The sequence below is a fragment of the Cucurbita moschata genome, unplaced genomic scaffold, assembly GCF_002738365.1.
Source record: "Cucurbita moschata cultivar Rifu unplaced genomic scaffold, Cmos_1.0 Cmo_Scf00012, whole genome shotgun sequence".
NCBI lineage: Eukaryota > Viridiplantae > Streptophyta > Magnoliopsida > Cucurbitales > Cucurbitaceae > Cucurbita > Cucurbita moschata.
The window spans coordinates 2,269,288-2,285,305 of NW_019268528.1; the positions used below are offsets into that span (position 1 = coordinate 2,269,288).

The window sequence follows — 16,018 nt, forward strand, 5'->3', positions numbered from 1 at the left end:
TTTGCATCTTTTTGGGAAATTCAATAATTTCTTGAGAAGTCTAAAAGGCAAACCAATGTGTCAAGATGATCAGCAAAGAAAAGTTGGGTGTTATTGACATTTACTCTCCAACTTGAGGGAGAGTGTTAGATATAATATTTGAAGAATATATTATAATAATTAGTAATGGAATATATCTTACATATTCGTAATGAGTTAATATTTCTTTGTTTTATGATTTGGTTAGTAGTATATTTTATTTTATTCTCAATATTTAATTAGTTTATATTTTCCTTATTTGTAGGATGAGTTGGTAGCATGTATCTTATTTAAACATTATGAATATCAATAAGAATACACCTTCGGTCCGAATTCTAATTCTTATTCTTAACACTGTGCCACGTCCGTCTCATACTTTTTTTTTTCTTTTTTTAATTAATTTTTATTTTCTCCAAAATCCAAAAAAAAAAAAAAAACTTTAATTAATCTAATAATTCTTAATATATAACTCTAATACGTATAATATGACCTAAACTCAAATTAAAATTTTTTGGGACTCAATAAAGCTAAAGTTTGGCGGAACCTAAAAAGTAAAGGACTTCTCATTGCAATAAGAGATAATTTGAGGTCGTAGAGATGGAAAAGTATGTAAGTATCATTGATTATTTTGCAAGAGTGATGATGATCTCCAATAACATGGGAAGATTTGGCAGACAAGAAAAATGATAAGATGTATTAATTTTGAGATTTATGTCTATTTTGTATCAAATAAGTATCCAAACTTTTTTTTTAAAAAAAAAAAAATTGATAATAAATCTCTTAGTTTTTAATTTCAAAATTTTAAAAAATTAACGTAATAAACATTATTTGAAGATTGCAATAAACATTATTTAAAGTTTTGAAACAGTTTTCTAAGACTTCGAGAGAGGGATCGAAAACTTTGATACGTAATCGAGAGTGAGTTGGAATGAGACTTAAAAAATCCTCATCAGAATTAGTGTTCAATTATGCTTCCTCAAATGGCAACTAGTCTACAGCGAGCAATTTTCAATGACGTTTGATACATATGATGTTCGCAAGAAGAAGAATCTGGCTAATCTGGCTATGGTTGTTCACCATTAAGAATTTGGATGTTTTATAAGGTATTCTACTTAGATTCTGCCCCTTCGCATTTTTAGATACCTACACGAGAATCAAAATTATATATATATATATATATATATATTGCGAATTCGATCCACAAATTTTATTGTTTTGTACTGATTGGAAAATTAGGGTAAATTTCAATTAGTTACGATTGATGATGAGATATGGTGATTGTGTGTTGAAACTTGAGATCGTATGAAGATTTATTTGGAGGCCTTTCATCTTTGGGAAGTAATAGAAAAGAATTACGATGTCTTTCCATTTTTCAGCAAATCCTAGTATAGCACAAATCAAAGCACAAAAGGAAAAGAAGACAAGAAAGTCAAAGGCAAAAGCTTGCCTATTTGCAGCCGTATCTCAAATGAACTTCATGCGAATAATGTCCCTTAAAACAGCAAATGAAATCTGGGATTACCTCAAGGCTGAATATGAAGGAGATGAGAGGATTCGTGGAGTGAAAGTCCTAAATCTGTTTAGGGATTTCGAGTTGTAGAAGATGAAGGAGTCTGAGTCGGTGAAAGAGTACTCTGACAGACTTCTCAGCATTGCCAACAAGGGGAGATTGTTTGGTTCTGTGTTAAATGATTCCAGGATCGTTGAAAAGCTACTGGTCACTGTTCCAGAGAAGTTTAAAGCCACCATTGCTACTCTAGAGAACACCAAAGACCTGTCAAAGATTTCTCTTACAGAGCTTTTGAATGTTATACAAGCACAAGAGAAGAGGAGGTCTACGAGGCAAGGAGGGGTGATTGAAGGTGCCTTACCTGTTAAGCATCAGGACAACAACAGGTATAAAAACAAGAAAAATTTAAAAGACCAATCGACGAATAGAGATTCATCTGCCAATTATCAGAAGACAAAGGAGGAGGTTTGAAAAAACTCTATCCACTTTGCCGCCATTGTAAGAAGAAAGGTCATCCACCATACAAGTGTTGAAGAAGACCTAACGCCAAATGCTCCAAATGCAATCAACTTGGACATGAAGCTATGATCTGCAAAGACAAAAGGCCAGGTGAAAGAAGTAGATGCACAGGTAGTTGATCAAGAAGAAGAAGATCAATTGTTTGTGTTCACTTGTTTCTCAGGCAAAGAATCAAGCGAGATTTGGTCGATTGACAGTGGGGGCACAAATCATATAACATATGACATGAAATTTTTTGAGGAATTATGAGATACTGAAGTTAAGAGAGTGAGGATTGACAATGGTGAACACTTGGAAGTCAAGAACAAGCTATGAAGGTACAAAATTTATTCCAGATATTTTATTTGTACCTAAAATTGATCAAAATCTCTAAGTGTTGGTTAGTTACTTGATAAAGACTATAAAATGTTGTTTGAGAATAAACACTGCTTGATCTGAGATGTTAGTGACAAAGACTTGTTCAATGTCAAAATGAAAGAAAAAAGCTTTGCTCTAAATCCGATGGAGAAAGAGCAGATGACCTTTATATCAAGAGCTAGTGCCACTAAGATTTGGCACAAAAGACTTGGGCATTTTCATCATCGAGGTTTGCTTCAGATGCAGTCAAAGAAGCTGGTAGAAGGATTCACTGACATTGATGATGACATGACTCTTTGTTGTGCTTGTAATTTTGGGAAGCAACATAGGCAACCCTTTCCTAAACAGGCATGAAGAGCCTCAAAAAAGCTGCAGCTGGTTCATACTGATCTTTGTGGTCCTCAGCCAACACCATCATTAAATGGTAATTTTTATTACATTGTTTTTATTGATGATCTAACAAGAATGTGTTTGGATCTTCTTGTTGAAACAAAAGTCAGAAGTTGCGATAGTATTTTGGAAATTCAAAGCCAGAGTTGAGGATGAAAGTGCATGCTTGATTCAGACTATAAGATCAGATAATGGCAAGGAGTACACTTCAAAAACTTTTAACAGATTTTGTCAAGAGGATAGAATTAAACATCAATTGACAGCACCATACACTCCTCAACAGAATGACGTCAGTGAAAGGAGGAATAGATTCATAATGGAGATGACAAGATGCATACTTCTTGAGAATAGTCTTCCAAAACGTTTTTGGGGAGAAATAGCAAACACTATTGTGTACTTGCAAAATTGAATTTCAACAAAAGCTGTGAATGACCTGACACCATTTGAAGCTTGCATGTTAGAAGAGTCTGAAGATGAACGACAAGATGCTTTGGTTGATGATGCACCTGTCAGAGGTATAAGGTTGCTGTCTGATATTTATCAAAGGTGTAATGTAGCTGTTGGTGAGACTACAGGGTGATGCAAAAAAACAATCAACATTGGATGGCTGCAATGCAAGAGGAGCTTTCGAAGATCGAGAAAAAAAAACCCTAGGAGTTGGTTGATCGATCTCTAAACAGAAAGATAATTGGTGTTAGATGGGTGTTCAGGAAAAAGCTTGGAGTTTGCAGCATCTAAACAAGGAGGAGTGTTAAAGATCACTTGTTTTATATTTCTATCCGTTAGTATCTTTCTGTTAATGTTTATGATTAAATCTCTAGTTAAGAGTTGATTTAGTTTTGATTTGATTTACTGGTTTCTTACCAGATTTTTAGGTAGATTTGTTAATATCTTTTTATATTATTTGTATATATAGAGCCTTTTTGCTCTTCATAATAAATCTTCTCATCAACCATTCAATCACTCATTCTTTTAGTAACAAAAATTGTGAACTCAAGTATTAAGTTGATTTTAGATAATCAAAGACACGCTTGAGAATAGTCTTAAATAGGATAAAAGCATTTTAGTCGTTTCATAATCGCTTTAAAACATGCCCTTTGTTGTCTCTTAGAATTGACTCTCTTTTCTGCAACATGTCACAACCATACTATGAAGTGAATAGGTTGTGGTCCGCATGTGCAGACAAGACGAATGCCATGATGCGATCGGGGAGGACGGTGCATCATCTAACACACCAAAGGAATGTGCATTAAAGCTAAGATGAGGCATCACTGTGATGGAGCCGATGAGTGGACAAGAAGAACAAAGATAAGCTTGATGAAGGGCAGAGTAGGTAGGGCTCCGAACCTTAACCTTGAAAGTTAGGATTATGGAAAGAATTTGGGCATGTGGCTCTGGAGTTAAGTTCATCCATATGAAATATGAATGCAAAAGTTTGGTGTCAATCAGACACTGAACGGACGCTCCACGAGGTTGTATGGTCGTTAAGCAAAATCACGTCTACTCTAGGAAGATTGAAAATTCATTAGAATGTACCTTAGGGGAGGTATGATGTTAGCTCTTCATCATCCTTAGGCCTTGTGGCCTAAGCAAGCTACCCTGTGTCACATACGTGTGTCATAGTAAGGGTAAGCGTTGCGAGAGGAATGTCTCAGACGACTTCCTTTGAAATGAGTTTTTTAAGAACAGCATTGGACGGCACGAGCGTGCCATCATTGTGCTCCAGCCCATGTGACAGAGGTTGGATCATACATCCCCTATTCAGTACAAAGTTCGTAAATGATATGGCATGGACGGGGGAGGGTCCAATGCCTCGATAGACACAATGTTGAATTGAAAGACCTTGACCCCGAGTTGCGGCGATGTCAAGCCGAATGACTTAGTCTAGTGTAGAGGCAAGTCGATTGAGTCACAGAAGATTGTGCCTGCACGTGCAGGCAGCTTGTGTAGCAAAACCAGCTTGGATTCCGCACCAGTTATATTCGGTTGGCGAAGACAAACCTCGCCTAAGGTCCAACGAAGCCTTAAAGTTGGGCGAAAAATGTATATGGGGTTTGGGTTCCCCTCAAGGGTTGTCGTAATCGTGTTAAGATCACAACACTACACATTGAAATGTATGACTATGACACTAATAACATAAGTGGACGCGAAAAAGGCCTCTTTTAGCGGGCTTATGGTTCTTTTAAAAGAGAAAGGTAATAACTCTTTTCTTTGAATTCTAAGGTGAGTTCTAATTTGTGCACGAAAACTACTACTAATCACGTGTCTCCATGAGAGAACTTGTTAGTGAAAGAATGAGTGATTGAATGGTTGATGAGAAAATTATATTATGAAGAGCAAGAAGACTCTATATATACAGAGAGAATACAAAAAGATATTTAGAAAATCTACCTAAAAATCAGAAAAAATCTGATAACAAACCAGTAAACAAATGAAAACTAAATCAACTTCTAACTATAAGGAGATTTAATCAAATACGAACTGACAGCAATCTAAACAAACACGTGATTTTTAACACTCCTCTTGTTTAGATGCTGTGAACTCGAAGCTTTTTCCTGAACACCCATCTTACTCCAATTATCTTTCTGTTTAGAGGTCGATCAATCAATTCCCTGGTTTTATTTTTCTCGATCACCGAAAGCTCCTCCTCTGTTTGGCAAGTTTTTGGTGTTCTTCAGAGTAGTAATGGTGGCTTCAAACTTCTCTAGAATAGTGACTAGCAACTTTTCAACAATCCTGGAATCATTTATCACAAAACCAAGCAATCTCACCTTGTTGGCAATGCTGAAAAGCCTGTTAGAGTACTCTTCCACCCACTCAAACTCCATCTTCAGCAACTCAAATCCTTAATCAAATTCAGGACTTTCATTCCATGAATCCTTTCATCTCCTTCATATTCCGCCTTGAGCTAATCCCATATTTCCTTTGTTAGTTTAAGGGACATTGTTCGCATGAAGATTATTTGGGATACAGTTGCAAATAGGCAAGCATTTGGGAAGCAATAAAAGAGGATTTGCTGGAAGTGGAAGGACCTCGTAATCCTCTTCTATTGCTTCCCAAAGATCCAAGGCTTCCAGATAAGTCTCCATACGAACTGTCCATATTTGATAATTGTCTTCATCCAAGACCGGTGGAGCAACAGCTAAAAAACTAGATTCTCCTTCCATTTTGATCTCACAAATCCCTTAAGAAGACGGCTTTGATACTTATTGAATGGTTGATGAGAAGATTATACTATGAAGAACAAGAAAGCAATATATATATACAGAATACAAAAAGATATTTAGAAAATTTACCTAAAAACCTGCATAAAATACGGTAACAATCCAGTAAACAAATCAAAACCAAATCAATAAGGAGATTTATTCAAATAATAACTCACAGCAATCTAAACAAACACGTGATCTTTAACAGAACTCATGTCCTAAAACATATCTTATCTTTTACAGAAAGATTGAAGTTAATTCTCAAGTAACGTTCGAAGATATTGTGTAGTTTGAAACATGAATAGAGTTCTCAAATTTCATTTTTTTTTTCTTTATAACGAAGCATTTCCAAACAGAAAGCTTGGAAACAGAAAAGAAACACAAATCGCAAAACAAATTTCCTATAAAATTTGTATACAGCTTGTAGAAGGAAAATATGAAACTAAACCACCCTAAACTTATTGACAGGGTGAGTTAACACAAGTAAGGTCTAATCAACATGAGCTCTATTAATAGAGTGTTTCAAAGGAAATTGGGAATCCACCCATCTTGGTTAATGAAGGATTTCACAGAGTAGCCGCTTAGTTGTGAGTTTCCCTGCGTCATTGCCCATGGAACCCTTTTGGAAGGGGAAGATCCTATCCCCCTACTATTGGACTCGATGTACACAAAATTTGTCCTACAGAACGTAACACCAATTAGAACTCGACAATAAAATCAACAACTCTAAAAGCTTTTGTTTTTTATCTTTTACGTTTTGAACTTACTCTTGGCCCTTAAAGTGCCAGGCATCCCATCCCTCTGGTGCTACGACCTTCCCCATGTTCGTATCTTTGAATATAACTCTTGAAAAAGGACCGTATGCTCTCCCCAAAAAACCTTTGCCCGACCCCGTTATGGTGCACTGTTGAAATACAAATCCGCTTGGATCGTTTGCGGATTGTCGACCTTGTGCAGTAATGTATCCTTGGTTGACTTCAGGGAGAAGTCCAACATTAACATATATCAAGCAGCCCTGCATTTTTAGTCTCTCCAATTGTGTTATTAGTAGAACATCATCGCCAATGACAATTTGCAGAAAAAAGAAGTCGAACTCATTACCTCATAAATTGATTGACCATTACCAAAGATGAAATCTATGGCACCTTCAATGTAACAACTTTTGAAATAGTGGCGGCCTTTTACATCCCATAATGTGTCTTGAAACCCTTTGAATCCACAGCTGATAAAAGCCGATTTGTCACCGTAGATTCTTGCAGCTAATGCTTGTGTAAAGAAAGTTCCAGTAATTTTATCAAACAGTTGCGGTGCATTTGCCAGGTTGAAGGAGTTCTGCGTGCAGCAGCACAAGCATGAATAGACTATGATCAATGATTGAACAATCTAAATCCTCTCTGACTACTCAGGTGCATACTATACTTATACTTATCATGCAACTATGAGCTTTAAGTTCAGTTTATAGAAGCTGCAATACCTCAAAGGTAATGCCTCTTGCAATAATGTTATCAGCCATTGAATTAAATGTAGCGCTAGTATTTGTTTGTTGATGTCCATTGAAAGTGATAACCGTCGTACTGCGGGAACCCCCTTGTAGATAAATGAATGATTTTGTTGACGGGATCGTCACCATTTCTCTGCAAAATCACCATATTAGAACAAAACCTCACTACAAATTAGGCATATTCATGTGTTGTATTACCTGTATTCACCAGGGTTGACTTGAATCTTAACCCATTTGTTGTTGTTAAGTGGAACTGAGTCGATGGCTGCTTGAATGGTCTTGAAATTGCCTTTGCCTGACTTGTCAACAACAATCACGGATTGAATTTTTAAGTCAAGGGCCCTTGTAAAGTTCATTGCAGCATTAAACATGGTGAACAACAAGAGAAATGGAGATAGTAGCTGCATTCTTTTCGGATCAGAAGCGAGCTGGAATCTGCAAAACTTCGTAATTGTCTAGATAATATCTTTAAACGTTATGGTTACTCAAATGGCCACTTTGAATATGCAATGGAACAAAAAGAATTCCAACTTTAATAGAGCTTAAACATGGTGGTTAATTTTATTCCTATTTTAGAAAATTATAAACTTACTTTAACTAATTATATAAAATTATATAAATATTGTTTATATGACCTAATAACTCGACCAATTTAGACTACCAACTAAAATCATAAAAGCTGAATTAAGGTTGGATTATGTTAGATTTTTTTTTTTTTTTTTTTTCCTCTTTGGACTGATTGAATTTTTGGAAAAACCAATACCCAAATTCAGTTTGTGGTTGACATTTTTTTGTCGGGTCAACCGTACCAACTCGAAAATAATGGTTTCAGCTAGGTTGGAAACTCTATTCAAGTTCCTCCCGTCACTAGTTCAACCAACCCGAAATTTTAAATTGGTCTAAACGTTTTTTCTAATCGAGTCTGTATACATCTTTAATGGCATGAAGAAGTTGGATATTTTTACTAAGAGAATTTAGTAGCAAATATAAAAATAAATAAATAAATAAAAGCCTCCAACAACGGAGGCAACTAATAAGTTGCACCTTCCTTCTCGGTCGCTCAATTATAGGAATTACATGGTCAAAAGTGATTTACTTAGAGTAAGTCTATGTTAGGTGACGTGATGTGGTACGAAATGACTCATGTTGGTTTGCAACATCTTGTTAAGCAGTTTCATATAAAAGATCTTGATCCTCTAACCTCGAGATTGAAGTTTCGAAAGCGGCTAGAGGCTCGAGGGGTTACTAAGCAAAGGGTCAAAGTCGGCTTTGTTATCGAGACTACTATACTACTAAATAGCAATAGGCAAAACTACAAGGATCTCGTGCGGCTTTCTTTGTTCTCTTGTCATAGTGAGAGGCCTTATCCATCCGTCAATGGAGCCAGCTTTTAGCGAAGATCTGTTCGTATGTTGTATGACGGGTCACAAAATATAGTCTTCACTCTTAAGAAGTAAGGAATAGGTCACTTGACCATGTCCGAAGTCATCAAGTGTCGAATTCGAATTCTAAATCTTGATTCAATCTGAATCCTAAATATAAGTCGTTACATAAACCGTCCAACCACGTAAGCGAGTCATAAAATACATAAATATCCGACCATCGAGAAGAGAATCATAAAAGAGAAAGTGACACATCCCAAAAAGAAGCAAGAATCCAAAAGAGAAAATAAAGAAACATATAGGCACATGATTGAAAGTGGCATGAAAACAAAAACAACCACATGCCTCTCTTTCCCTACTAATCATTGCCTTGCATGAAAACAAATTTCTAGCTGATACCCCCACCCAATTAGTGCTTCCCAACACATCCTTCTTTCTCGATTATAATACTAAACTCGACCCGACACAAATAAATTTCTAAATATGCGTTTTTGTCCCGATATTTGAGTGTTTTTTCAGTTATGTCTCTATTGTAACGTTCGGGTGTTTTTTTTATAGTTCAATTCTCCCGTGCTGATCAATGACTACCTTAGTCGACGACATAGATATAGAGAGAAAAAAAAAAAGTCATCTACAATAACAAAGTTTCTAATTTCTGTGAGATCCCACGTCGATTAGAGTATGGAAACCTCTCATTAGTAGACGCGTTTTAAAATCGTGAAGTCAAAGTCGAATAATATTTACTAGTGGTGAACTGGGTTGTTACAAATGATATCAGACCCAAGTTTCGATCTTGAGATAATATTTGCTAGCGGTGAGTTTTGGCTGTTATAATTTCATTCTCGAGTTTCTTAGAAATTTTTATAATATTCGAGTTTTTTCCAATAAATCTTCATCCATTCGTCAGGTAAGTTTATCGTTAACCATTTTTGACATTTACCAACGATAAGAAACTACATCGAAATTGAAAAACGCTCAAACAATTCGATATCAAAACGTCCTTCATTCTCTGTTTAGTTGAAAATGTTTTTAAAGTACGATTTAGTATCTATCTCTAAAATCGTGTTTTACCCATTTGAGAAAAAGACCAATTTCTTCCTCTCTTTTTTTCACCTCAACGTTAAACTCGTAAGATAGTCAGCTAACATAGTTATCGACGTAAAACAACATCAGCTCGTGATCAAAACGTCACATATTCAAATATTAATAATTCGTATTAATAAAAAAAAAAAAGATAAATTGAATGGATAATTTAACCCTAAAATATTGTATATACATTATCCATATTAATGATTAAAGAGAGAAAGATGAAGCATTTTTAAATACAAAAGATGGAATTTGCCTAGCTTTGAAGACAAGACATGGAGACAAAGTGAGGTTGTGCATGTTTTTTTTTTTGCAAATAATAATGAACCTCATTTTGTTTTTCCTTAATCTTTAAGATTAAGACGTTTGAACACACCCACGAAATCGGATACAGCTTGGTTTAGGTTTTCAAAAGCTACCCGATCAAAAGAATCTAATTAATGTGACGAGTTTTCGTTGATTAGCTTGTATTAAGCTTTATCGGGTTAGCTTATTCGATTTTCTAAAGTTCTTTAAACATCTTTTTAGTTGATGTAACGAGCTACATCAAGTTTTGTCTGAAATCGAACAGAATCTCGTTAAAGTCAATATAAATTTTATTATTATAATCGACGTTAAGACATTGTGTCGTGATATATTTTCTTTTTTCTTTTTAATCTATATTAATATATTTTTTATATTTTTTATATTTTATTTATAAATTGAAATTTTGTTGATACAAAATATATTTTTTCTTTGAAAAAAGTAAAAAATAAATAAATAAAATATTTATAAATATATTGTGCTAATAAAGTTGATTGCTTGTTAAATTGGTCAAAGATTAAGAAAAGCATTCAACAAATCCCCACTTTAAAGTCACAAATAATTTAAAATATATAAAGAGACAAATAATTTAAAATAAAATTCAATAATTTTTTTTTTAAAATTTTCATATATTATATTTTATTCCTCAATTTTGAATATTTATTATATTGATTATTTACTAGTAAAATAAAGGACATAAAATAACATGACCTACCGAGGTTGGAGAGGGGAACGAAATATTCTGATCCTATCATTACACATTTTAAAATCGTGAGGCTGACGGTAACATGAGCCAAAATAGGCATGTTAGCGGTCGGTTTGGGCTGTTACACTTTTGAAACCAATTTAAAATTTCAAGTTGGTTGGGTTCGTGAGTGGCGCAACTCTAATAAAATTCACAGCTCAAACCCTCTATTTTCGAGTTGTTCTTTTTTTATTATTTTAAAAGTTCGAATTATTGGTTAAATTAATAACTAAAATTTTATAAAATTCAAATATCAAACATTCTTACGATCGTCAAATATTCTTAATTCTCATAATAATCTTAACAGTAGGGTAGGATAAGGTAGGGTTAGATTGTAACCCTATTTTCAGTTTGGTCGGGCTGACTTGACTAAAAAAATATCAACTTACGAACCGACCCGAATATTTAGTTTTCAAAAAATTCAACCCGGCCCAAACCGAAAAGAATGCTAACCAAACTTAACATCTATGATTTGGGTTGAGTAGTCTAAATTGAGCGGATTTTTGGGTCAACCGACAAAATTATAAAAAATAAAAAAATAAAAAAAATCAACCCTTCAAAATAAAACAATAATGATAACTTTTAAGAAAGGGAATGTCTTTTATGATATTTAATGCATTAATAATGTTTTAAATTAATTATATACAAACTTAGAAATAAAATAATATAAAGAAACATAACATCACATGGGTAGTAAATAGATTTGATCTCTTTAAAACAAAAAGTAACCCTCAAGAATCTCTCTATCATTTGAGAAATTACGACTATAGGTTAAATTTAAATCATAGGTTCAAAATTAAATTAAAAAAAATTAATAAATTACACTTTTAAGGTCATCGGAGTTCGGGATTGTAGCTAAATTAGGTTAAGGTTCTGAAAATGACAATCGAATTGGTCTTCGATTTCTTCCGCTATCTTATTACGGCTTGGTCAGATACTCGAGACTCTTGATCATTCCTTTTCTATTATCAACAATGTATAGCGATCAAATAGAATTGCTCGAGAACACTGAAGGATTGGACTCAAGCTTTTCCCCCACAAACTTTACCCCGCCTATTAATCGTATAATTATACTGCCACTATATTTATTCTTAAATTTTTATAAATTTAAAAATTAAATTATTATGTAAAATCATTTTAAATTAGAATTTAAAGATTAAATTATGAGATTCGTTTTTTTTTTTTTTTTTTTTGGGTGTAAATTGTAAAATAATATTTGAAAAAAAAAGAGAAAAATTACCGAAAGCAGGAATGGAAGATGTATATAAGCGTGTTTGAAGGACTCAGAACGCGTGATTTCCCGTGATTCTTTTAAACCCTCTTCTCTCTCTGTTTCTCTCTCTAAAACTCACTCCAAACTTCAATCTCTCTCACATTTCATCCTCCAAATCCTTCGCAAGTTCTTCGTCTTCTAGGTATTCATCTCTTTCGTCTTCATTGATTTATGCACAGATTTGATTGTCTTCTTCTTCTTCTTCTTCTTCTTCTCCGGTTTTCTCCTAATTTGAATTGTTGTTTCCTGTTTTTATTTTTTAGTTTCTTCATTGTTGTACTGGTTGATTTTAGTCTGGATTTTGAGATTGATTCAATTGCTTGTAGTCTGGTGTGGTTGTTCAGAATTGGCTGATGTTTTATTTACAGATTGTTGCTGATTTGTGTGGAGAAGAGACGGAATAGATAAGAGATTTGAAATTGAATCGGTTTCTAATTTTCATGGACGCGGAGGAATCGAAGAACTCGAAAAGGTCGTTGCAGAAGCCGAATAAACGCCGCCAAATTGCTTCGGATGTTAGTGCGGAAGGTAGAGAACGGAGGTGGAGAACCGAGGTCGAGCAACAGATCTACTCCTCGAGACTCGCGGAAGCGCTCCAGAGAGTCGGCCGCCTGCCGTCCTCGCCGCATGCGAGATCTACTATCAACGGACGGCTTGTTCGTGAAACTGCAGATTGCGTCCTCGCCGCTGCCGCCAAGGGGAGGACTCGATGGAGTCGGGCGATTCTGGCGAATCGATTCCGCCAGAGGCTCGCGAGACGTCGGAGGACGAAGAAATCGATTGGCCGTAAACCGTCGCGCGTGGCGGAGGTGAAGAACAGGAAGTTGCCGGCGGTGCAGAGGAAGGTGAGAATTCTTGGCCGGTTGGTTCCAGGTTGCCGGAAACTTTCATTCCCAAACCTTCTGGAAGAAGCGACCGATTACATATCGGCTTTAGAGATGCAGGTAAAAGCCATGGCGGCGCTGGCCGAAATCCTCGCTGGAGCTCAAAGGAATTTGCTCCCAATCTCGAACGATTCTTGAAATTGATAATAATTCCACAGACTCGGTAATGGAATCGCCGCCGTGGTTTTTTTTCTGTCCAATTAATTTTTTTCCCGGCGGTTATATTTCTATTTGTTTTGATGCTTCCATATATCTTATTGTATATGTTAAATTCTAAATTTAGATTATAAGTTTCCCTGAATTTTGATATAAATTGAAAGTTTAATTCCAATTAATTAAAAATTTAGAAATCTATTCCAAGTAAAATTAGATTCAAATCTCAAAATTTATAAATTAAATTTATAATTTAATCTTTTATTAAATAGTATGATGAGAGAAATAAACTAACATGTATATATTATACTATTCATCTGTTGATATGTTCATAATGTGTCGTATTTATATCAAAATGTAATTGTGTCGTGTCGTTTTAGAGGAGTGGACCACAAATTTTCATATGCTTAAAAAAAAAAATGGTATTGAAATGTGCTTGTGAATTTGTCTTGTTCTTTTTTTTTTCCTTCTTTATATCCCATGTTCAACGCGCATCCATGTGCTTCATTTATTCTCTGTTTCTCTTAAAGTCGATCAATTTCAATATATTTTTTTAATTGAAAATAAAAATAAATAAATAAAGACAATTGAATTGATTATCTAAGCGTCCTCTCATACGTCAATGTGTTTCCAGATATTCGATTTGAGCCTCAATCGATCCCATGAGAGACTGACTTTAGGGACTAACATAACATCATTGAGATGAAGAAAATTACGTGAAGTAAATGATAAAAGAAAAAGGGATTGTACTAATGTCTGAAATAGAGAGGTAGATCAAGCCATCGGTGAAGACGACACTTTTACTTAGGTACGGTGAGGAGGAGACAAATGTTGTCGGATTGCTCGTCATATGATGGATGACCCCAATGTAAATTTAAAAACCATTGAGAACAACGCTTGGAAGATGAACGTGTAATACCAGTTGTTTGATGCGAAGTAACACTCGAGTTGTAATGTTATGGACATACAATAGCCATGTCTCCTCTCCATGAATTGACATACGATAGCCACGTCTCGTGTTTTCATGAGTCTAAAAAAATGAACTAAAATGCAGGTACATTAGAGATTTGTAGGTCAATTCGAGATAGCAAGAATATACCGGAGGCATTAATGTGGACAACTTTCCTCCCCCACACGAGCAATCGTTAATATGGAAAAATTGTCACATCATCCTCAATTAAATAAAATGATGAAAATTGAGTATTTTTTAAACATTTGAAACTTCGTTATTCAATTTTGAAACATTAATGTGTTACGAGGGACTAAAATATATATATATATATATATATATATATATATATATATATTATTATTTTAAATATACAAAAGGTATGTTAAAATAAAAAATATATATATATATATTATTTTTTTAATAGTATATTAAAAAGTGTGAATATTTTTAAATAAGAGAAAAATATAATTTAACATATAAATAAACAATAGAAATGGACCAAAAAAGAAAAGGAAATGTAACTTTTAGCTTCGCTGTTGGTACTGTCAGCTAACAAATCACCTATCAAGGAACAAAACGTGTTCTAATAAGATATGCTACGTGTCACTTTATTAGTGGTGTCTGTCTGTGACAGCCGGTCATGATTAAAACTTGTCGTATTATTAATATATTTTAACATTAAATATGTCGCCTTCCTATTTACTGCAAGCACGCCAAATTCCATTATTTTTTCTATTTTTAGAATTATTTTTATTATATATTTATATAATCTATAAATTATAAACCATTTCAATTAGGTTAATATATATATTTTTTTTTAGTTTCTGTTTAATTTTTTAATTTTTTTTTAAAAAAACTATTTGTGGATGCAAGATTGTTTTTTGAAACGCCACAGGCACGAAGTATAGCAAGCCTATGCCAAGGGAGCATATCTAAGCGAGAAAGGGAGCTCGGACAGTAGAAGAGCTAGGAGAGGTCGAGTCTTTGGATGAAAATGAAAGACTCAACCCTATGAATCTTGCCTAATAAGATTAGAAGCGAGTCACTTCTGAACGCTTGTATTTAAATGATGATATAGTGTGTTAATTGAATTAATGGTTAATGATTTATCACAACGTTAAAATTGGCCCGAGCATAAGAGTTTATAAGTTAATATGTTAAAATGAGAGTAATGAGTATTCTTTAATCTTATAAGCATATCATATTAGTGTCTAAATAGGCACGATAAATTTATTAAATAAATAGACATAACGACAAGAATTTAAGGAATAAATTCATAATTTTACTAAAAAAAAACAGCGGTGAATACCTAATTCAAACTATCACGTTTTTTTTTTTTTGTCAATTAATTATTAGTTCGATTTGGACCATAGTGTAATTATTTTCCATTAATTATTATTTTATTAATATTATTTTTCATTAATTAACCTATCTTTCAAATATGCATAATAATTGAATGATTTGTATTTAATTATTACGTAACAAAAAAAATCTTTAAATAATATTATTGTCCATATAACAATTAAAATGTTTAATGCTCCGAGCATAACCGATTAAAAATAAATATTTTCATTTAAAGAAAAGAAAATAAGTATAATTTAATGATAATTAACACGTACTAATTTGTAAAGATGTCTACATAGCAAGACGGAAATGTAAAAACTGTCTCTGTCTCTGTACTTGAATCCTATTTCATTCACTATCTTTACGAAATTTTACATTTATTTTTACAGGGATTG

At 33.9% G+C, this 16,018-nt stretch overlaps 2 protein-coding genes across 2 annotated transcripts; one reads left to right on the forward strand and one right to left on the reverse strand.

The window, feature by feature from the left end:
- Positions 1-6,522: 6,522 nt before the first annotated feature.
- LOC111450826 (putative pectinesterase 10) lies at positions 6,523-7,872 on the reverse strand. The gene is made up of 5 exons (XM_023091117.1): positions 7,700-7,872; positions 7,475-7,634; positions 7,102-7,332; positions 6,768-7,015; positions 6,523-6,679 (listed from the first exon to the last, which is right to left on the reverse strand). The coding sequence occupies exons 1-5, from the start codon at positions 7,870-7,872 to the stop codon at positions 6,523-6,525; spliced, it is 969 nt and encodes a 322-aa protein (XP_022946885.1).
- Positions 7,873-12,325: 4,453 nt separating this feature from the next.
- LOC111450552 (transcription factor bHLH149-like) lies at positions 12,326-13,475 on the forward strand. The gene is made up of 2 exons (XM_023090747.1): positions 12,326-12,432; positions 12,659-13,475. Exon 2 carries the CDS (start codon positions 12,731-12,733, stop codon positions 13,310-13,312), a length of 582 nt encoding a protein of 193 aa, XP_022946515.1. The 5' UTR covers positions 12,326-12,432; positions 12,659-12,730; the 3' UTR covers positions 13,313-13,475.
- Positions 13,476-16,018: the final 2,543 nt, after the last annotated feature.

What these genes read in the sequence shown, in the direction of transcription:
- LOC111450826 (XM_023091117.1), bottom strand. Translation starts at nt 7,872, where the DNA reads ATGTTTAATGCTGCAATGAACTTTACAAGGGCCCTTGACTTAAAAATT. An exon ending in ATGGTCAATCAATTTATGAG is followed by an intron (nt 7,016 to 7,101) that starts GTAATGAGTTCG and finishes CTAAAAATGCAG; the next exon opens with GGCTGCTTGATATATGTTAA. An exon ending in TGGCACTTTAAGGGCCAAGA is followed by an intron (nt 6,680 to 6,767) that starts GTAAGTTCAAAA and finishes TACGTTCTGTAG; the next exon opens with GACAAATTTTGTGTACATCG.
- LOC111450552 (XM_023090747.1), top strand. Translation starts at nt 12,731, where the DNA reads ATGGACGCGGAGGAATCGAAGAACTCGAAAAGGTCGTTGCAGAAGCCG.